A 16744-nucleotide genomic window follows, 5' to 3' on the forward strand; every position below is an offset into this window, starting at 1 on the left:
GCTCGGACGAGAGATTTTAATATGCAAATTTAAATTGTGGTGAGCCGATCAATGACGCAGTGTTTGTGTGCATTTAGACGTGAGTATTAGAGTGTGAAAGAGACAGAACGATGTGAAATGAACATCTGCTTCCATTATTTATTTGTGTGTGTGTGTGTGTGTGTGTGGCAGTCTGGGCACACATATGTAAACGCACTTGCTCGCACACCACAGTTGATAATTTTAATGGCTCGGTCGAGTTTGGGCATTTTAATCTGCCTGGAGATGTTGACTGATGACCCTCTCCAGGTTTCATAATTGACACATAACCAAGAGGATGTGCTGTGACATCCAGGATCTCTTTGTAATTCCACAGGCATCTTATCAGTTTACACACGCCACACTCTGTAAGTTGTTTGCCATGTGTGCGTTTGAGTAAAGCATTGGTCAACCAGCTTCCAAATGGTGCCCTTTTGTCCTACAGAAGGGAAGCAACCTCCTCTTTCATGATGACATGCATTTGTGGGCCAATAGCAGTTGCTGGGGCTGTAGAAGGTATGGCTTGAGTGGCTGTATGTGTGATAGGTTCACGACTTTGATTTTGCTGTTGTTCTGTCTGAGAAAGGTCATTTGTTGATTCTTATTTGTGTTCACATAGACATAATCTCCTTGAGCTGTGCCCTAAACATCTGAACAGCAAAACAAATCTTTGTCTAACATTTAAATCAAAGGACTTAACATATTTTGGAAAATGCAACAGGAAGTCAGAAGAATGTATAGTGGATGTTAGTGAGGGTTTGCGCATGTTGCAGAAAGTTTTTAGCATGTTGAAGCATGGTACGTGTATGTGTCTCAATGAAAGTTTTTAGCAAGTTGAATATTAAAGGAATATTCCAGTTCAATTGAATTGAATTAACAGCAGATGTGGCATAATGTTGATTAAACTAAAAATGCATTTAAACCTTTTCCTAATTTTCTTCAGAAAAAAAAAAAAAAAAAAATCTTGGTTACAGTGATGCACTTGAAATGGATATGAATAGGGCAAATTGTTAAACGATTTTCAAGCAGATATTCGAAGCTTTTAATTTGATAAAACATTTACATTTATTGTTCTGTTTAAACAGCTTTAATATAGCAGTAAAGCTGTTTAAATTACCCTTTTTAATCATTTTTATGGTTTTAACTGTTTCATTGTCATGGCAAGTTGCCAAAGTAAAATTGAATACACTTTTATACCAAAAAAGTTAGTAACCATATTTACACTAAAATCATTTTAACATGCACATTTTTATATCTTGTGGCTGTTTTATTAAAGAAAGACTATTTTGAGATTTCTGAATTTGCCCTCATCACTTTCATTTTAAGTGCCTCACTGTAACCCAGATTTTTGCTTCTTCTACTTTTTTTTCTTTAGAGAAAAGGGGGGACAAGAGAAAATTAATTTTTGTGTTAAATCAACATAATGCCACAAGTGCTGTTCATTGCGCTTAACTTGTATTGAGCCTGGAGCATTCCTGTAATGTGTAGCATGAGAAAGTCTGGAGAAAGTTTGATTATGCAAGACGAGATTTGGGATGAAGACGATTCGCTGACTGCGAGAGTCTGTGAAAATCCTGAGAGCAGCTCGGTGTTTGAAGTTAGCTTGTGGAGAGGAAGACGGCTTTAGAGGCATTCGATTATGAGGAGCAAAACCAGAAGATCATTAAGTTGGATTCTTGGAGGAGAACGTGTGCTTTGGTGCTAATGATGAGAGCAAGATCCTGTTCTGTGAATTAGACACAAATTCTTGCTGATTGAGTGGAAGGCGAGGAAGGAACAGAGTCCCTCTGAGGATGGGGGGAGGGGAACGTGTACGTGCGGTGTATTTACCTGACGCTAAGAACACAAGGACGAATGTGGCGCGCATATGCCCCCTCATGTGTGCTCCAAAGTCATGCTCCATTTCCTGAGCAATCTCCCCAAACCCTCTCCTGTGTGTCCAGTGGCTATTAACCTTCCCTCCAGCTCTGTGTGTGTATGTGTACGAGTGAGAGAGAGAGAGAGATAGAGCGAAGTAACGATCGATTGACTCAATAAAAGCCAAACTGGAGAGCAATAGCCCAGCGCTGTGAGCAATAATTTCCCTGTTCAACCGAGGAACCCGAGGACATTAGCAGACGATGAACTGAGAGGTTTTTTTTGTTTTGTTTTTTTGTGGGACTTTATCCAGTCGGTGAGAAAGCGGCGGAGGAAAGGACAACATGGAGATAAAGTGACGTTCAGATTGCAAACCCAATTTTGGTATTGTCAAATGGGCCTTGCTCGCTCGCTCCCGCTCTCTTGCTTCTGTCCAGACCTGGTTTTGCTGTGAAGTTGCTAGTATTATGGTATCAGATCTCTCCTGACTCTCGCTCTCTCTTTTAAATCAGGGCAAGTTCTCAAGGACACATTGAGTCCACCCTCTGTTTCATTTGCCCTCAATTCAAGCATGCAAAAAGAGTGACGATCAAGGGAACACTTATGAAATTTTCATGCTGTATTTTTGTGATGAAAAATTGATTTCATACTATCTATCTCAGAGGAGTAAAAGAGAACAATATGTGTATATAAATCAAAGAATGATTAAAAAGTAATATTAAATGCAATCAAAAAATTATGACAGTACTGTAAATGGGTGCTTTTGGGGAGATGGATTGCCTGGTCTTGCCAAAACTGCTGTGAGCCATAAGGACTTTGGACATGTACAGATTTGAGTTCCTTTTTGTATTTGTTTTTATTCAATTGTAATATTAATTGCAACCGAAGGCCATTTTACCCGCAGTAAAAATGTCATTTTAAAGAACTGATGGGTACTTCCTTGAAATTTGCTTTTATATCTAGTGGAAAATATGTATGAACCTGAAACCTTGTATTTGTTTGATTGTTTTCTTTTACTGCTATATTTTTTATGGACTAATTGGACTTTTAAGACCTCCTTACCCATACTTAAACACATGATTTGTTAGTTTTAAGCAAAAAAGAAAAGAAAAAAATCTCAAACTGAAACCTAAAAGCCAACGCACCCTTTTCTGATCAGGTCTTCCAAACGAAATGAAAAGAAAACAAGCCAGTCCTTTTCTTCCCTGTCCTCTCGTCTTCCGAAAAAGCAAAGTCTTCCACTAGCCAGGGCTTGCCTGAGTGTGGCAGTAACTGCCAAACGGAATGCGGCTTCCTGCTTAAGCCCCGCCCCTGATCTTACAGTGAATGCAGGAACAGGCTGATTGGCTGACAGCCACTGGAGGCGGAGCAACACACACCTGCCCTACGAATCAGCATGGAGGCCTGCGCGGAGACTCAACGAAGGCTGACCACAGACTAACAGCCTGGGTCATTTGGCCATCCCCTGCGCCCCTAACCAGCATGGCAGAAGTGCTGCTCTGGAAGCCGACACACCTGGGAGAGTACTGGGACTCTACTGCATGCATGCCACTTTGGAAATACTAGGCAAGGAGTCCCCTTTACAGAGCACAGGATCTCCTTAGCACCCTCTCCTGGCCTCCAACTTGCCATCCTGTGTACGTTTCTAGAGCAATTATACATCTCTGGGTTAGGAGGAGGAAGGGGGTGTGTCTTATTACTACATATTACTGAATAAACAGATATATTTGTATTATTGTAAGATGTGTGATGGACTGTGTTGTATATAATATGTGATTTTAGGTGTTCGCTGCTCCTGGTTTTAGAAAATTGCCATGCATAATATCAGAAGCATGTAGGAAACAGATGGCGCAGACAGCTGCAGGTAGCCTACTCACAGGTGAGCAGTCAGGTGACAGGTGACAGACAACCTCTGCTCCCTTCACTTAGCATTGGCACACTGCACACGGACAACACATTCACACACGAGACGCTCACTGTGTGCAGTATTTATTAAACTTCTCCCTTTTATGTCACCAGACCTTGACTAATCCTCTCACTGGCCACCTATGAACATCTGCATTATGTCACTGCATTACAGGAAGTCTCGCTAATCAGATGAGGAACAGAATTAATACCGCAGGGTGGAATATAAACCACAGCCCACTCTCACACTCGCATGCAGGCTCGTTATAAAATCGTAGATCATCTTCCAGACCCTTCAAGCAAGCCGAGATAATTGTCTTGAACGCCTTTACAGACCCAACAAACTCTTAAAACAAGTTTCTTCTATATATTTGAGAATTAGCTGGCAGTTGATGGATTAATATCAGAAAAATACATGCAGAAAAAGGTCTGAATTTCAGCGTGGGAGGGCAAAACATAATTCAGATCCCTCCGCTGTTTAAAAAGTAATCCTAGAAACTAATTCTCCATCAGGACTCCTGCAGAGAGAATATTCAGAAATATTTTGAAGGCAGATTGCGTATTGGAGATAATGACAGCATGTGGGTTAAACAAGGAAAGAGTGAATACATCAAAAGTATGGGATAAATCAAAAAAGATGGTTGCACTGTGATCATTTCTCTGCAGGATGAAGGGAGAGACTAAAATACTGTTGGAGGTTTTAGAAAACACTTTAGAAGTTTTTACTTTCTTGTTTTCTCATGGTCACAGGGTAATTTTCACAAGTTCAACATTAAAGATGTTTTTGTCATGATGTCAGCTTTTCTAAACCATTTAATTGGCAAGTTTTAAACATCATTAATCATTCATCGGTAAGCTCGAACATTTTTAACATTTAGGATAACATTTAAAACCAACTGAAACCACATATTTACAAAACTAACTAAACAAATAATAACATCATTAGATACGAAGTAACTAAATGTTTATCTTAATGAATAACAATAAAAATGACGTGATAAAACGATGTAGGCCAGGCCAATACGAAACCGGTTTTGAGAATGAGAACTCTTCGAAACTCTTTCTGCGCACGCTCTTAGTTGAGAGTGCGCGCGCGAAAGAGAGCGTGAGCGAGCGGGAAAGACAGGTCAGGTAGCACGGAAAGCCCTTATATGGGCATGGTTTCAGCGCGTATTATGCAAATTATTATCTACGTGCACGCGTTCAACAACAATACAAGAAACGCGTTCAACAACAATACAAGAAACAGGGTAAGTACAAAACTATTTGCGTGCGGACCATAGACTGTATAAAAACATGGACGTAGTGTCCGTGACATCACCCGTAGATTTCTGAAGACCGTTTTTGAAGCTCAAAATTGGGCGGAGCGGGCCGTCGCCATCTTGGCAGCACGTCACCGGCGTCACTCCCGGACAGTGTTGCGCAAGATACTTCCAAACTGTAATACATTATAGATGACTTGTTACTGTTATTTAAAAGTAATACCTTACCTTACAATATTACTGTCTCAGAATTGTAATGCGTTACATGAGTCCTGTATTACTTTTGAGTTACTTTTGACTGTGGGCTATCCAGGCTGCTAACAATATAGCTTATAATTGGCAAAGTAAAGGCTCAAGACAATGCAAGAAAGGATGACAGCCAGAATCACAAACGATCCAAGTCTGTAGATGTGCATACGTCCATCTCGCGCATGTACAGTCTTCTGCCATCTTCACCCATAAGCCGCTTTTCCACTGGCCAGTGCGAGCCAGGGCTTACAGCGAGCCGGGAGGGGCTAATAGCCTTGGACCTTGAGCACAGAGGCCGAAATCATGCCGCGTTTCCACTGTTGGGCCAGTAGCCTCGAGGCACTCCTGTAAAACCCGCCCTAAACACGCCTTCACTGGACTACGTCACACAATACAAAGTTCCACCAGCAAGAGGGAGATGAATGAAATAAATCGCTAAACAAATATATCAGAAGCTGTCGTTTAGTCTTTTTTACAAACTTGGACACCACTATTGACTGACCACGAACAGGAAATATAACTTACTTGCGGCATTTTTGATTTGTTAATGTCTCGCGGTCTTGCTGTTTTTTTTTTTTCTTTGAACAATTAAATTTTGGGCTAAAAGTGTGTTCTGCTGTAAAGTTGGGCATTTTAACATGGGGAGTCTATGGGACTGACTCCCTTTTGGAGCCAGCCTCTAGCGGCCAGTCGATGAACTGCAGTTTTAGTCACTTCCATGTTGGTTTCACGAGAGAGACTTGGTGCAGACCTGTTGTGAATCCTCCGGTAAATGTGCGTGTTTTTGAGCTCATAAATACACAAATTGTTCAAAATATTTAGTGATTGACGCTCACTGACTTGGAAGTTGTCTACCACTGACATACATAGACCTATTACAGTTGTAATGATGAGTCCCTGAACAACGAAAAACGAACAAATTAGCTTATTCATAATGCAGCAATATACATAACGTGCTTAGAAATGGCGTTTGCTACATCAAAACAACGAAAAACGAACAAGATAATTTAGTGAAAACTTCTTGACAAGAAAATTTAATCATAATCACAGCAAAAGAAGTCCAAATCAAAATAATGATTCGTATGCTTCTTATACTGGCAGCAATACACTATTTTGCGTCACAAGCACGTTTGATTTGACTGAATTTTACACACCCACTGACAAAAGTGCACCAGAACTTGGTTTTGAGTCCCCAGGCTGAATTTGAAAGCATCAGAGAAGCTATGAGTCATGGTTGTATCAGACCCTCACCTGCAGCAAACCTCCGCAACTCTCGATAAAGGTAAACCACAACAGTAATGCACAAATCTGTCAAGGGTGATAAATGCTCAGTAGAATTTTTTTTCCCATGGTTAAATTCTAATGGCAAGTCTTCCAGGTGACCACATAAAAGCAGATTGCTGGGCACCCTGCTGCAATCTTGCCTGTGTTCACAGTGCTCTGGAGGAAATACAGCAAAATTTTAGAAGTAATAATTGATCCATGCATTATGCATGGACGTGTCCCTGGGGAGGAAGGGAAGAGGAAGGCAAGGGTGGCAGGGTCAGAGAACGCGCCTCTGCATGCTGCTCCTCATTACATTTGCCATCTGGGCTCAGCTTTTAGACCGGGGCTTCCCTTTCTGATCTCACCCTACACACACACACACACACACACACACACACACACACACACGCTGCTAGTATAATGCATATAGAAACAAGTGTCTAGTACTTGCACACATGCACACTGGCAAGCAAATATACGCTCACAGACACAACTGTGTTCCATTACAAGACTCTATGATCTCTCAGATGATGATTTTGATCCAACATGGCATCTTCTTAAAGCTTCTCGCTCTGTATGCAGTGTGCATTCAAACCTGACATCGTTCACACTATTTGAACTCTTCCCTCAGGCCTTCAGCTCTGCCTCGAGGCCTCCTGAACACATCTCCAGACTCTCCCCAGATTGTACCACTTAAACTGATCGTCAAGGTCTTTGGCGTATGAGATTGCAAGAGTTCAAGACCTGTTTTATACTGCTCTCTAGTGGATGTAGGAGACGCTGCATCCACAACGCAAATTAAACCTGAGTCAGCAGCCTTGGTTATGATACTATGTGCACTGATTACCTAAAATACCTACACAAATTAAGGTTCTTTATTGGCATTGATGGTTCCATAAAGAACCTGTAACATCCATAGAACCTTTCTATAGCGCAAACGGTTCTTTACAAGTGGAAAAAGGTTCTTCACACAAAAAAGATTGTTCTTTTAAAGAATTGTTCACTGAATGATTTTTTGGGGTATCCATTCTATTGCCTTTTTGAAACTTTATTTTATAAAGAGTGTGGTGTGTTACTTTTATATATTTCTTTTAACACTTAACATTAGGTTTATACTTAATTTTGTTATCTTATGAGACATGATCACAGAAATTGCAACTTCAACTGCATAAAAAAAAGAAATTACTTCAGTTAAAAAGCATAAATACACAAAATAAACTTAATATGCTAAGATTTTCTGATTGGTGTAAAATTGTTATCCTGAGTAACAATCATCTTTCTGAGAAAAAAAAAAAGCATATTAAGTAATTTATGGTAAAATGGAGATTTAATTTAATAAAAAACTACTGGGTTATGATTAGGTAATTTAATAAACAGAAAGGGATATACACTGAATTGGTGTAAATAATACATCAAAAAATCATAAAAATATGGCACAAAGTATGAAGGAATTTTCCGTATTGGTATTTTACAGGTGTTCTGTGTTTTGTATTTTGAATTTTGCACTGCACTGGCTTATGTTGTAGGGTTAATGGAAATGTCTGTAAAAAATAATGAATAATGTTCTGGCAGAAAATTACCAGTATTTTTATTTTTTTTTCACAGTGTAAAAACAATTCTCACTCATAAATTGCTAGTAAAGCTCACAAATAATTACAAAGAAATGGCAAGTATCATGCTGAATTAAACATTATTTCTTTCAGTAGAAATACTTAAATAGTATTTTCATGTAAAACACACTCCAATAATCTTCAAAAAAATTAGAACTTCAGAAAAACATTTTTTACAGTGTAGGATAATTCTAAAATTAGTGCTGCTGTCAAATAAAGCAAAAGAGAGACAAACCAAATAAAATGTAAACTGTTATGGTCATAATACAATTTGTAATTAAAAGAAAATCTATTAAATTATGCAAATAGTAGCATTTTCACTATAATAGTCTCAGACTTATGGACTGTATGTAGCCTCTTACAAAAACACACACTCAGTATTTATCCTAATGTCCTCCATTATCCTTCCCTGTGAGGCCCTGGTAACATCACCGTTGATTTCACTTTTATCTCATTCCCACACATTCTCTTCTCTCCATTATTCCCTCATTCTCCCCATCACACCTTTTGTTCTCATTAGGATGTAAATGGACATTATTGTTATCAGACCCCAAGAAGGAAGAACAAAGAGAGAAACAGAGAGAGTCTGCTGAGACATTTTGGTGATGTTCAGCATCCATTACACCGATAAAGGAAGGAACAAAACAAATGTCAGAGCTCTCTGGACTGAGCTACACTGAAAGGCCACGACTCCCCCTAGTGGCTGAACTGTACACTAGCGGGATTTTTTCCAATAGGGAGCGGTAGTAAGTAGAAACTGTATGACAGACAGAGCTAGAGAGAGTGAGTTTCCACGAAACCCATCTCCATAGGAACTGTGGTTAAGATAAAAGTGATAATAATGCTACATGCTACAAGATATATATGTATGCAAAAACCCCAGAGCTAATTCAACTATATATAGCAATACATGATAATATTCCCAGGTGAAAAAGAAATATATTTAAATTGTGCTTTTTCAGACATACTTACTATATTTAAATTATACTATACTAAGTGCATATTAAATGTATTCTTTTGAAACAACTTAAAGTATATTAAGTGTATTTCAAGATATGTTTAAGTTGGATTTTAATCTATTTGTAATATATTTAATATATTGAAATTGTGTTAAAATGGAACCACTTTAAGTATATTTAGTGCAATTTAAGTGTAATTCTTAAAATACATTTAAAATGTCCTACTTGAATTTCAAGTATATTTTTAATACGTTTAATACTACGTCTTTTTCACCTGGGTTACCATGTAAACAAAACAGTAGTTGTCAGAATTACTATGCTCTCAATTGATACTGTCCCATTTCCTCTCAGCTATGAGTCACTATCAGTTGACAGTTTGAATTACTTGGCTTGGGACTCTAAACAATTATAGGGGTGGGTCTAATAAGACCTCCCCCCTGAACCCTCTCCCCCACCACCCAAACATAGAGGTGACATTCAAGTCTCTGCTCAGGAACAAAGCACGGTGAGAAACAAAAATGATTCTTGTACTGCCATGGCGAAGATATTTATAGGAAGTTTGCATTTGCTCACATCATCAGAAATAAACTTCCGAGTTTCTCATGCTCTCTGAGACAGTGGCCGGTGGAGTGTGTGAAATGTCTCACTGGAGCATAAGAGTATGAGAAGAGATGCGATACGTGGATGTGTATATTGGACTATGCGTGTGGAGTACTATAAAGTAGAGATTTCTTTGTATGTATGAATGTGTTTGGATTAGATTCCAGGAAATGCTCAGGGCTGGTGTTCTGTGGTTTATGGTAGAACCTGTCTAACCAGTACTGGTATGTTACAACCCTCCCCCCTGTGAGAACGGTGGCAAATAATGCTTTAGTAAACAGTTTCACATACTCATAAACTAGGAAGTGTAGATCCGTTTGTACACACTTGTACATGCTCATTTGTGTATGAATCATATCAGGAATTTTTTCTGACTGAAACCTGTGACATCATAACTTTAACTTGTATGATTCCTAAAGACACACCCTTTTCTCTTTCTCTATGTTTGTGATAATGTGGCTAGACAAACAGCAATGAAAAATTGTCCTGAAGTGGAATCACTTCCCTGGAAACTATATAGTACAATGGAACTATAGAGTGGTTACGAAGAAAACACTTCGGCTTTTTACAATACAGATGCATGTATATTTACTAACAGGTTCTAAAACAGCGAAGACGTGTCAGAACAACACATAAATACTTTGAATATGAAACAGCTGAATAAGTTGAAAAGTGTGTTGGGTTGGCTGCAGGTTTTTAAACTTGTATACAGGAACCCTCAGGGTGCTCGCCAAAAATTCACTCAAATGACATGTTAACACACCATGAACGTGAGGTGCATTTACTGTAAAAGTTCTGACATGTGGCCTATTTCTGTGGCTAATAGTCATCAGTCGCTCATCTCAATTGAAGTCTAAAATTAATTCCTCAATCTAATAGGTATGGCCTAAGATTGTCATGACTTTCTTACCGTGTCAGGCACTTCTCTTAAAATGGAGGTTGTAACGCTGTCAGCCTTCATAAGCATGACTCAGTTGATTTGTGACTCAATACCACCGGCATTTGCTCAAAACACTGAAACCCAAATACAAAAATATGTCAGCAAAGTATTATTCTTTTTTTTTCTTGTGAGATGTGTATAGATTTTTCTGTGCACTTTCGTTTACACATTACTAATACTGTATGTATAGGGATATAATTCACCGTGTTATTTTATTTGAGAAAGGCTGGCAATGTTAAGTTGTGTCAGCACTTTTAACACTTACTTCTTAAACACAATTTAACACTATTAACTATCAATAGCTTTGGTTACATGTGGGCTACGTGAGTGAGTCTATTCAGACCTGCCAAATCTTTGTCATGAAAAATTTATTTAGTTTAATAAAGGTCTTTCTCAGAAGTAAATCAGAATATATAGTTGTAAGTCTGAATATATAAATGTAAATCAGATTATATAGAAGTACATCAGAATATATAGGCCTAGTTATAAGCCTGAATATATAAATGCAAATTGTGAACATGTAGTCATAATTCTGAATATATAAACATAAATAGCACTATGTAGATATCCGCATCTTATATACATGGAAAGCATATTAAACACAAGTGGTATGCTTTTCAAATAACTTTTGTGAAAATAAAATGTCAAAATATAGGTGAAATAATGTTGCATCATCATTCAGTGTACGTATATATATATATATATATATATATATATATCAGTGGCGTTCCGTCCATATAAGCTGCGAACTGCATAGGCCTACCCAGGCCGTCTGAGAGAATGAGTTCACGGACTAATTAATATAAACATGATTATAAATTGATCCCTCGACTAAATCATATGAAAAAAAAAACATCATAACTGTATCTTTTCCGTATACTTAGGCCTACAATTAAAGTCGTTTTCTGATTTTATTGTTTGCAACGTTACTTGGCAATATTTTAAAGATATTATTATTTTGTTTATTTATTTATTTAATTAAAAAAAATTTTTGTTGTTGTATTTTTCATGGTCTATTATTGGAGTAGTGTCACCCGGTTGGGAGTTTTAACTCCTATTCACTGGAAATAAAAATGAATGAATGAATGAATGAATGAAACCATTCAGTCGATGCAGAGACATATAGTGCGGGGGAATCCCCCATCTCCCCCACCCTCTGAATATTACGTATCATAAAGTAACTACGTTATTTGGCGGTTTTACTCGGAAAAGCAGCTGTTTTCTAGCATTCGAATAACTACCTGAAACTATAGAAGAAGGATTGGAGGTTAATTTCATTTACAAATGCCTGTATAAGGTATTTGTCAACACACATGCACATACATAGCCTACATATTATTATTAATGACCCCACACGCCCACATATGGATCAAAAATAAATAAATACATGGTTGTGTAGAAAATACCACTAGTAAGTATAGTGCTGTCAGTTTATTTTATTTTATTTTGCACCTACATGATGAATACAAAAGGCACGCTTTTCTTGAAACGGCCCACATATGACTGCATAATGTAGCCTAATCTATATATTATTTGGAGAAGTGTTTAGGTAGTATTGCCCATCCATTTCTAAAGACCGAGACGCCTTGACAATAAGTTCCGAGACATGTAAAATGCGATACAGATTGTAAATGAAAGTATGACAAGTCTGTGATTTGTGATAACCAGTGACGTTACTCATACTACGATAAGGTGTCGTCACGAAACCCCCAGACCTCACAACAACAAATTGAAGTGAACTGAGGACGAAACTCAGGAAGTCTCCGCCCATAAAGAGGACGACGCTCTAAAAGCTCAAATCAGCAGCTCATTTCATATTCAAGGTGCGGCTAGTTCACTCAACAGGTGTCTGAGTCAGGGCATCGGCAACGGCTCTTAACGGATTTTTCCCCTAACATTTGTTAATTTAACGTCGGAGGATTACGAAAACAGCTCATTTGGAAAAGCATTAGGCCTATAACTATTTGCTGAACTGCTGCTTTCAGATATAGTTTATTTTTTAAGTTCATTGTGAGAATATGGCAAATAAAGGACTGCAGCTCCTGGGATTTACTTTATCGCTTCTGGGGTTGATTGGGCTCATTGTTGGCACAATCTTACCCCAATGGAAGATGTCTGCCTACGTTGGAGATAATATAATCACAGCGATAGCGATGTATCAAGGCCTTTGGATGTCGTGCGCTTTCCAGAGCACCGGACAAATGCAGTGCAAGGTGTATGACTCCATCCTACAACTCGATAGTAAGTAGCCTACAAACCGTCTTTTTTTAACAAAGGGTAACTTTGGCCTATATTATTAACAACACCGCTAGGTGTTCTTAAAAGTACTTTAATTTGCACTGGACTGTTTGTTTATATTAGTTGTGGTTTGAAACTCACGAAAGCTGTTGCTTAGTGAAACGCTGCACCTGTAAGCGCGCATGCGCGCACTATTGAACGTAGTGGCATATGAACACTAATTTCACACTCTGATGATAATTATACGAGTATTTTGGCTTCGAATGGTGCCAAGCTACTGATATAATTTATTTGTGTCCTGTCATAGCTTTGTTAGTTATTAATTATGAAATGAAAACTTTTAAACTATTTGTTGATAACATGAAAATCGTATTAAAAAAGTTTATTATAATTATTAATTGTAAAATGTAAGGTGCAAATCATATTTCGGACTATTGTGTTGATGCTTGTCTTATTTGTAGCTACATGAAAGCTAGGACGTTACCACGCCCTAGAGCCATTTCGCGGCAACTCCTCTAGTGTTACAATAATAAGGACAAGCACCTGTTGTTCCACGAGTTCCCTCAAAAAATTGTTTTTGTATTGTTTGGTGTAAAAAAATAAAAAATAAATAAATAACAAATGCACGCTAACTCTCATTGGCTGTGATTACATAAAATTTGTGTGAATAGTAGCCTCTCACATTCCTGCAGAGCTGGTTGTTAGATAATTATTTTTGTTTTGGGTCAAAGGAAACATAAAGGTGGTAAAAAGGGCAGCCGTCCTTCAGGAATGTGTAAACGAAGTATGTGGACATTTTCAAGCCAGAGTTGCCAAAATGGGAGATTATACATGATAAGCACAAAATGTAAACCGTTTTAACATTTGGGTGAACTTTCTGACTGACTGCTAGTTTAACGTTTGGTGATACAGTTGGGTTACGCTTTTACTCAAAGTAATGATTATACTGGCGTGACTCCCACCCTTCCTCCCATCGCGGAAACTCGGTGCTCCTGTATCGGGTGTGGGAGTCGGGCATTGTCTTTGAATGACTTGTGTATTTTGCCAACAGCTTATTAATACACAACTCCTTTGTGAGAGCACCTAAACTCAGACAATGACACTTTTTAAACTCAAATAGTGCCTTTTTAAAATAATAGTAGAGGCGTTTGCTCTTTATTTGATGTTTATTCACCTTATTTCATCCCATCTTTACTCTTAACACCTGAGATTGATGGAAAAGGCTCACTTCAGTGTTTATGGCTGTGTGTTTTATACACACTAAAGTCATTTAGCCAATTACCATATCAGTCATTTGATTTAGCTCGTGTAAAACAGACACTTATCTTAAAGTGTCTTATCGGTGAGTTTGTTATATACACACACAAGTTTGATATAGCCTATTTAATATCTTGCTGTAGTATTGCTGTTATGGATAAACCATGAGATATAATAGGGAACAAGCAAAGTGAGGAAAAAAAAAAAAAAAGTAAGGTGATGTAATGGCCCTAGGCAGCCATTTTGTATATCCTGTAAGATTTTAATGTATATTTCATTTCAGGTGATGCACACCTAGTAAAGTAATTTCTTTCTTAATTCATCTTGATGCTAAAAGTGAAGTGTTGTAATACTTTGGAAAGCCAAACCATACCCACAAATCAAAAGAAAGTAGATTGTTGCAGTGATACCCAAGTTCCCAATGACTGGTTAAACCTGTTCCTTCTCTAAAGCTAAAGGGCAAATCGCTGCCCACATATGTGTACAATCTCACTGCGCTCTCAAAGGAGGCTTCCGGTTGGAACCGGTCTCTGTTGCACCTGACTGCAGGTGTAGCTGGGGGAAGGGCTTTTTTGTGAGTCAGAGGAAAAAAACAAAAGCCTGTAGAGAATTCGGCCATTTCAAAACCCTTTAGTCTGCCTATAATCTTTCTGATTCACTATTAAAGCACTTGCCTGTTTTGTGTGGTGAACTGAGTTTAACCATAACCATGATAAACGATGAAGGGAATAAGCTTACCTTTAGCCTAGTAAAGAACATTTATTTTAAGTTTTTATATAATTTGTATTATCAATTTTAATTTGCATGGGCAATCTGAATGTCCCTGTTACAAATGTACTGCATTGAGACCGAATTATTTACCTTTTCTCTTTGTATCTCACTCATTCTCTACCCTCCCCCTCTTTCAGGTTCTCTCCAGGCAACTCGTGCCCTGATGATTGTCGCAATCCTTCTCACAGTAGCAGGACTGGGTGTGGCCAGCATGGGCATGAAGTGCACTAACTGTGGTGGTGATGACAAGGTCAAAAAGTCCCGCATTACCATGACAGGCGGTATAGTCCTCATTGTTGGAGGTGCGTTCACTTTAATAGCATTATATTAATGCTAGTTTTGTAATGCAGTACTTTTTCATCAGCACACAAAAAAATCTAGATAAGGTTTTAAATGCCAAGGTTAAAGGAATTCTTGCCAGGTTAGGAATCAGTGCTTTGTTATTGCTCCAGGATCTGTCAGTTGACTAAAATGTTAATTCCCTCTTTGTGGACAAAAATGGTCAAAAACATGTTTGGAAATTTTTTCATAAGTAACTAATTTATCTCTTCTCTTCCATTCCTCAGCCCTCTGTAGCATTGTTGCCTGTGGCTGGTTTACAAATCGAATCGTCCAGGACTTCTATAACCCCTTCACACCAGTCAACACGAAGTAAGTTCAAATGTGGTTGCATACCACAAGCAAATTATGTTTAGGCATTTATCCATGTGCTTTACCTCATTTTATAGTTTCTCATCCTCTTGTTACCAAGAAAGGAAAGGCAAAGCTCATATTATAATATTATATTTCTATAGGTATGAGTTCGGTGCGGCCATTTTCATCGCCTGGGCAGGTGCGTTCCTGGACATAATGGGTGGAGGCATGTTGGCTGCCTCCTGCCCAAAGGGTAAATCATCTCCCAAGTACCCCAAGTCCTCCAGACCTCCCAGCAGCAGCAAGGAGTACGTTTGAGCCATGGCGACAGTTCACAAGCTGGAGAAGATCATAATGAATCCTAGAGCATCTGTAGAAGTTTCCCTAGTCAGCTGATCTCAGATCTGTTTAGATTTTAATTTCTTGTATTGTGTTTGACTTAGAATAGAACAAACAGCTAAGATCAGTGTCCTTGGGAAAATTTTACTTATGCTCAGATACAGTAGCCCACCTCAGAAAAGGAGGTCACTTCCGTTTTCTTTCTTTTGATAAGCACCAAGTCTGTTTTTCCTATTATAAATCCTGTTACTGATGTAAGTTTGGAAAGAGGGGGTTCTTCCCCAGTATGTCCCTCATTTCATAAGACGGCCATGTTTAGTGAACATTTTGAAACGTTTTTGACTGTTCAGTTTGCAATTTTATGTAAATAAATTTTTTAAAACAAGACTTGGACATTGTCACATTCTTTATATGTGCCTAATCTGTGGCAGGATACACATATTAGTGATTTGCAAATACCTTGGTCTTGTGAGTCCCACATGGTCCTCTGACTTCTGCTTCAGCATAATTTGCATATTCTGGCTAACACTGCAAACGTGTCTTAATGTAAATAATCCTGTAATGGGAGAATATGAGTGAAAGGAAAATAGGTCACCAAGTGCAATTGGTGAATTAGAGCAGTAGCATATGCATGGTTAACAATTACAGCCATTTGTATTTCACAAATATGCTATCAGTGGTTATAATAAATAACATAAAACATTTGCTTACAAAGGGGATTTACGTTTCACCTAAATATTTGAGACGAAATGTAAGGTACTTTTCCACAATGTTCAACCTGTGGTAGTTGTTGCTCTCTACTGCCACTCAGAGATCATTTCCTGCTAACCGTGTATCGTC

General features: G+C 38.3%; 1 protein-coding gene across 1 annotated transcript; it reads left to right on the forward strand.

The window, feature by feature from the left end:
* Window positions 1-12475: 12475 nt before the first annotated feature.
* Window positions 12476-16231, forward strand: LOC107720692 (claudin-7-B). Its single transcript, XM_016528488.1, has 4 exons — window positions 12476-12907; window positions 15070-15234; window positions 15499-15583; window positions 15727-16231. The coding sequence occupies exons 1-4, from the start codon at window positions 12685-12687 to the stop codon at window positions 15881-15883; spliced, it is 630 nt and encodes a 209-aa protein (XP_016383974.1). The 5' UTR covers window positions 12476-12684; the 3' UTR covers window positions 15884-16231.
* Window positions 16232-16744: the final 513 nt, after the last annotated feature.

The sequence above is a fragment of the Sinocyclocheilus rhinocerous genome, unplaced genomic scaffold, assembly GCF_001515625.1.
Source record: "Sinocyclocheilus rhinocerous isolate Xijiao unplaced genomic scaffold, SAMN03320098_v1.1 scaffold603, whole genome shotgun sequence".
NCBI lineage: Eukaryota > Metazoa > Chordata > Actinopteri > Cypriniformes > Cyprinidae > Sinocyclocheilus > Sinocyclocheilus rhinocerous.

Excerpts from the sequence above, each read along its gene's own strand:
- LOC107720692 (XM_016528488.1), top strand. The coding sequence starts at position 12,685 with ATGGCAAATAAAGGACTGCAGCTCCTGGGATTTACTTTATCGCTTCTG. Across the intron at positions 12,908-15,069 it reads CTCCATCCTACAACTCGATA|GTTCTCTCCAGGCAACTCGT; the intron begins GTAAGTAGCCTA and ends CCCCTCTTTCAG. Across the intron at positions 15,584-15,726 it reads TTCACACCAGTCAACACGAA|GTATGAGTTCGGTGCGGCCA; the intron begins GTAAGTTCAAAT and ends ATATTTCTATAG.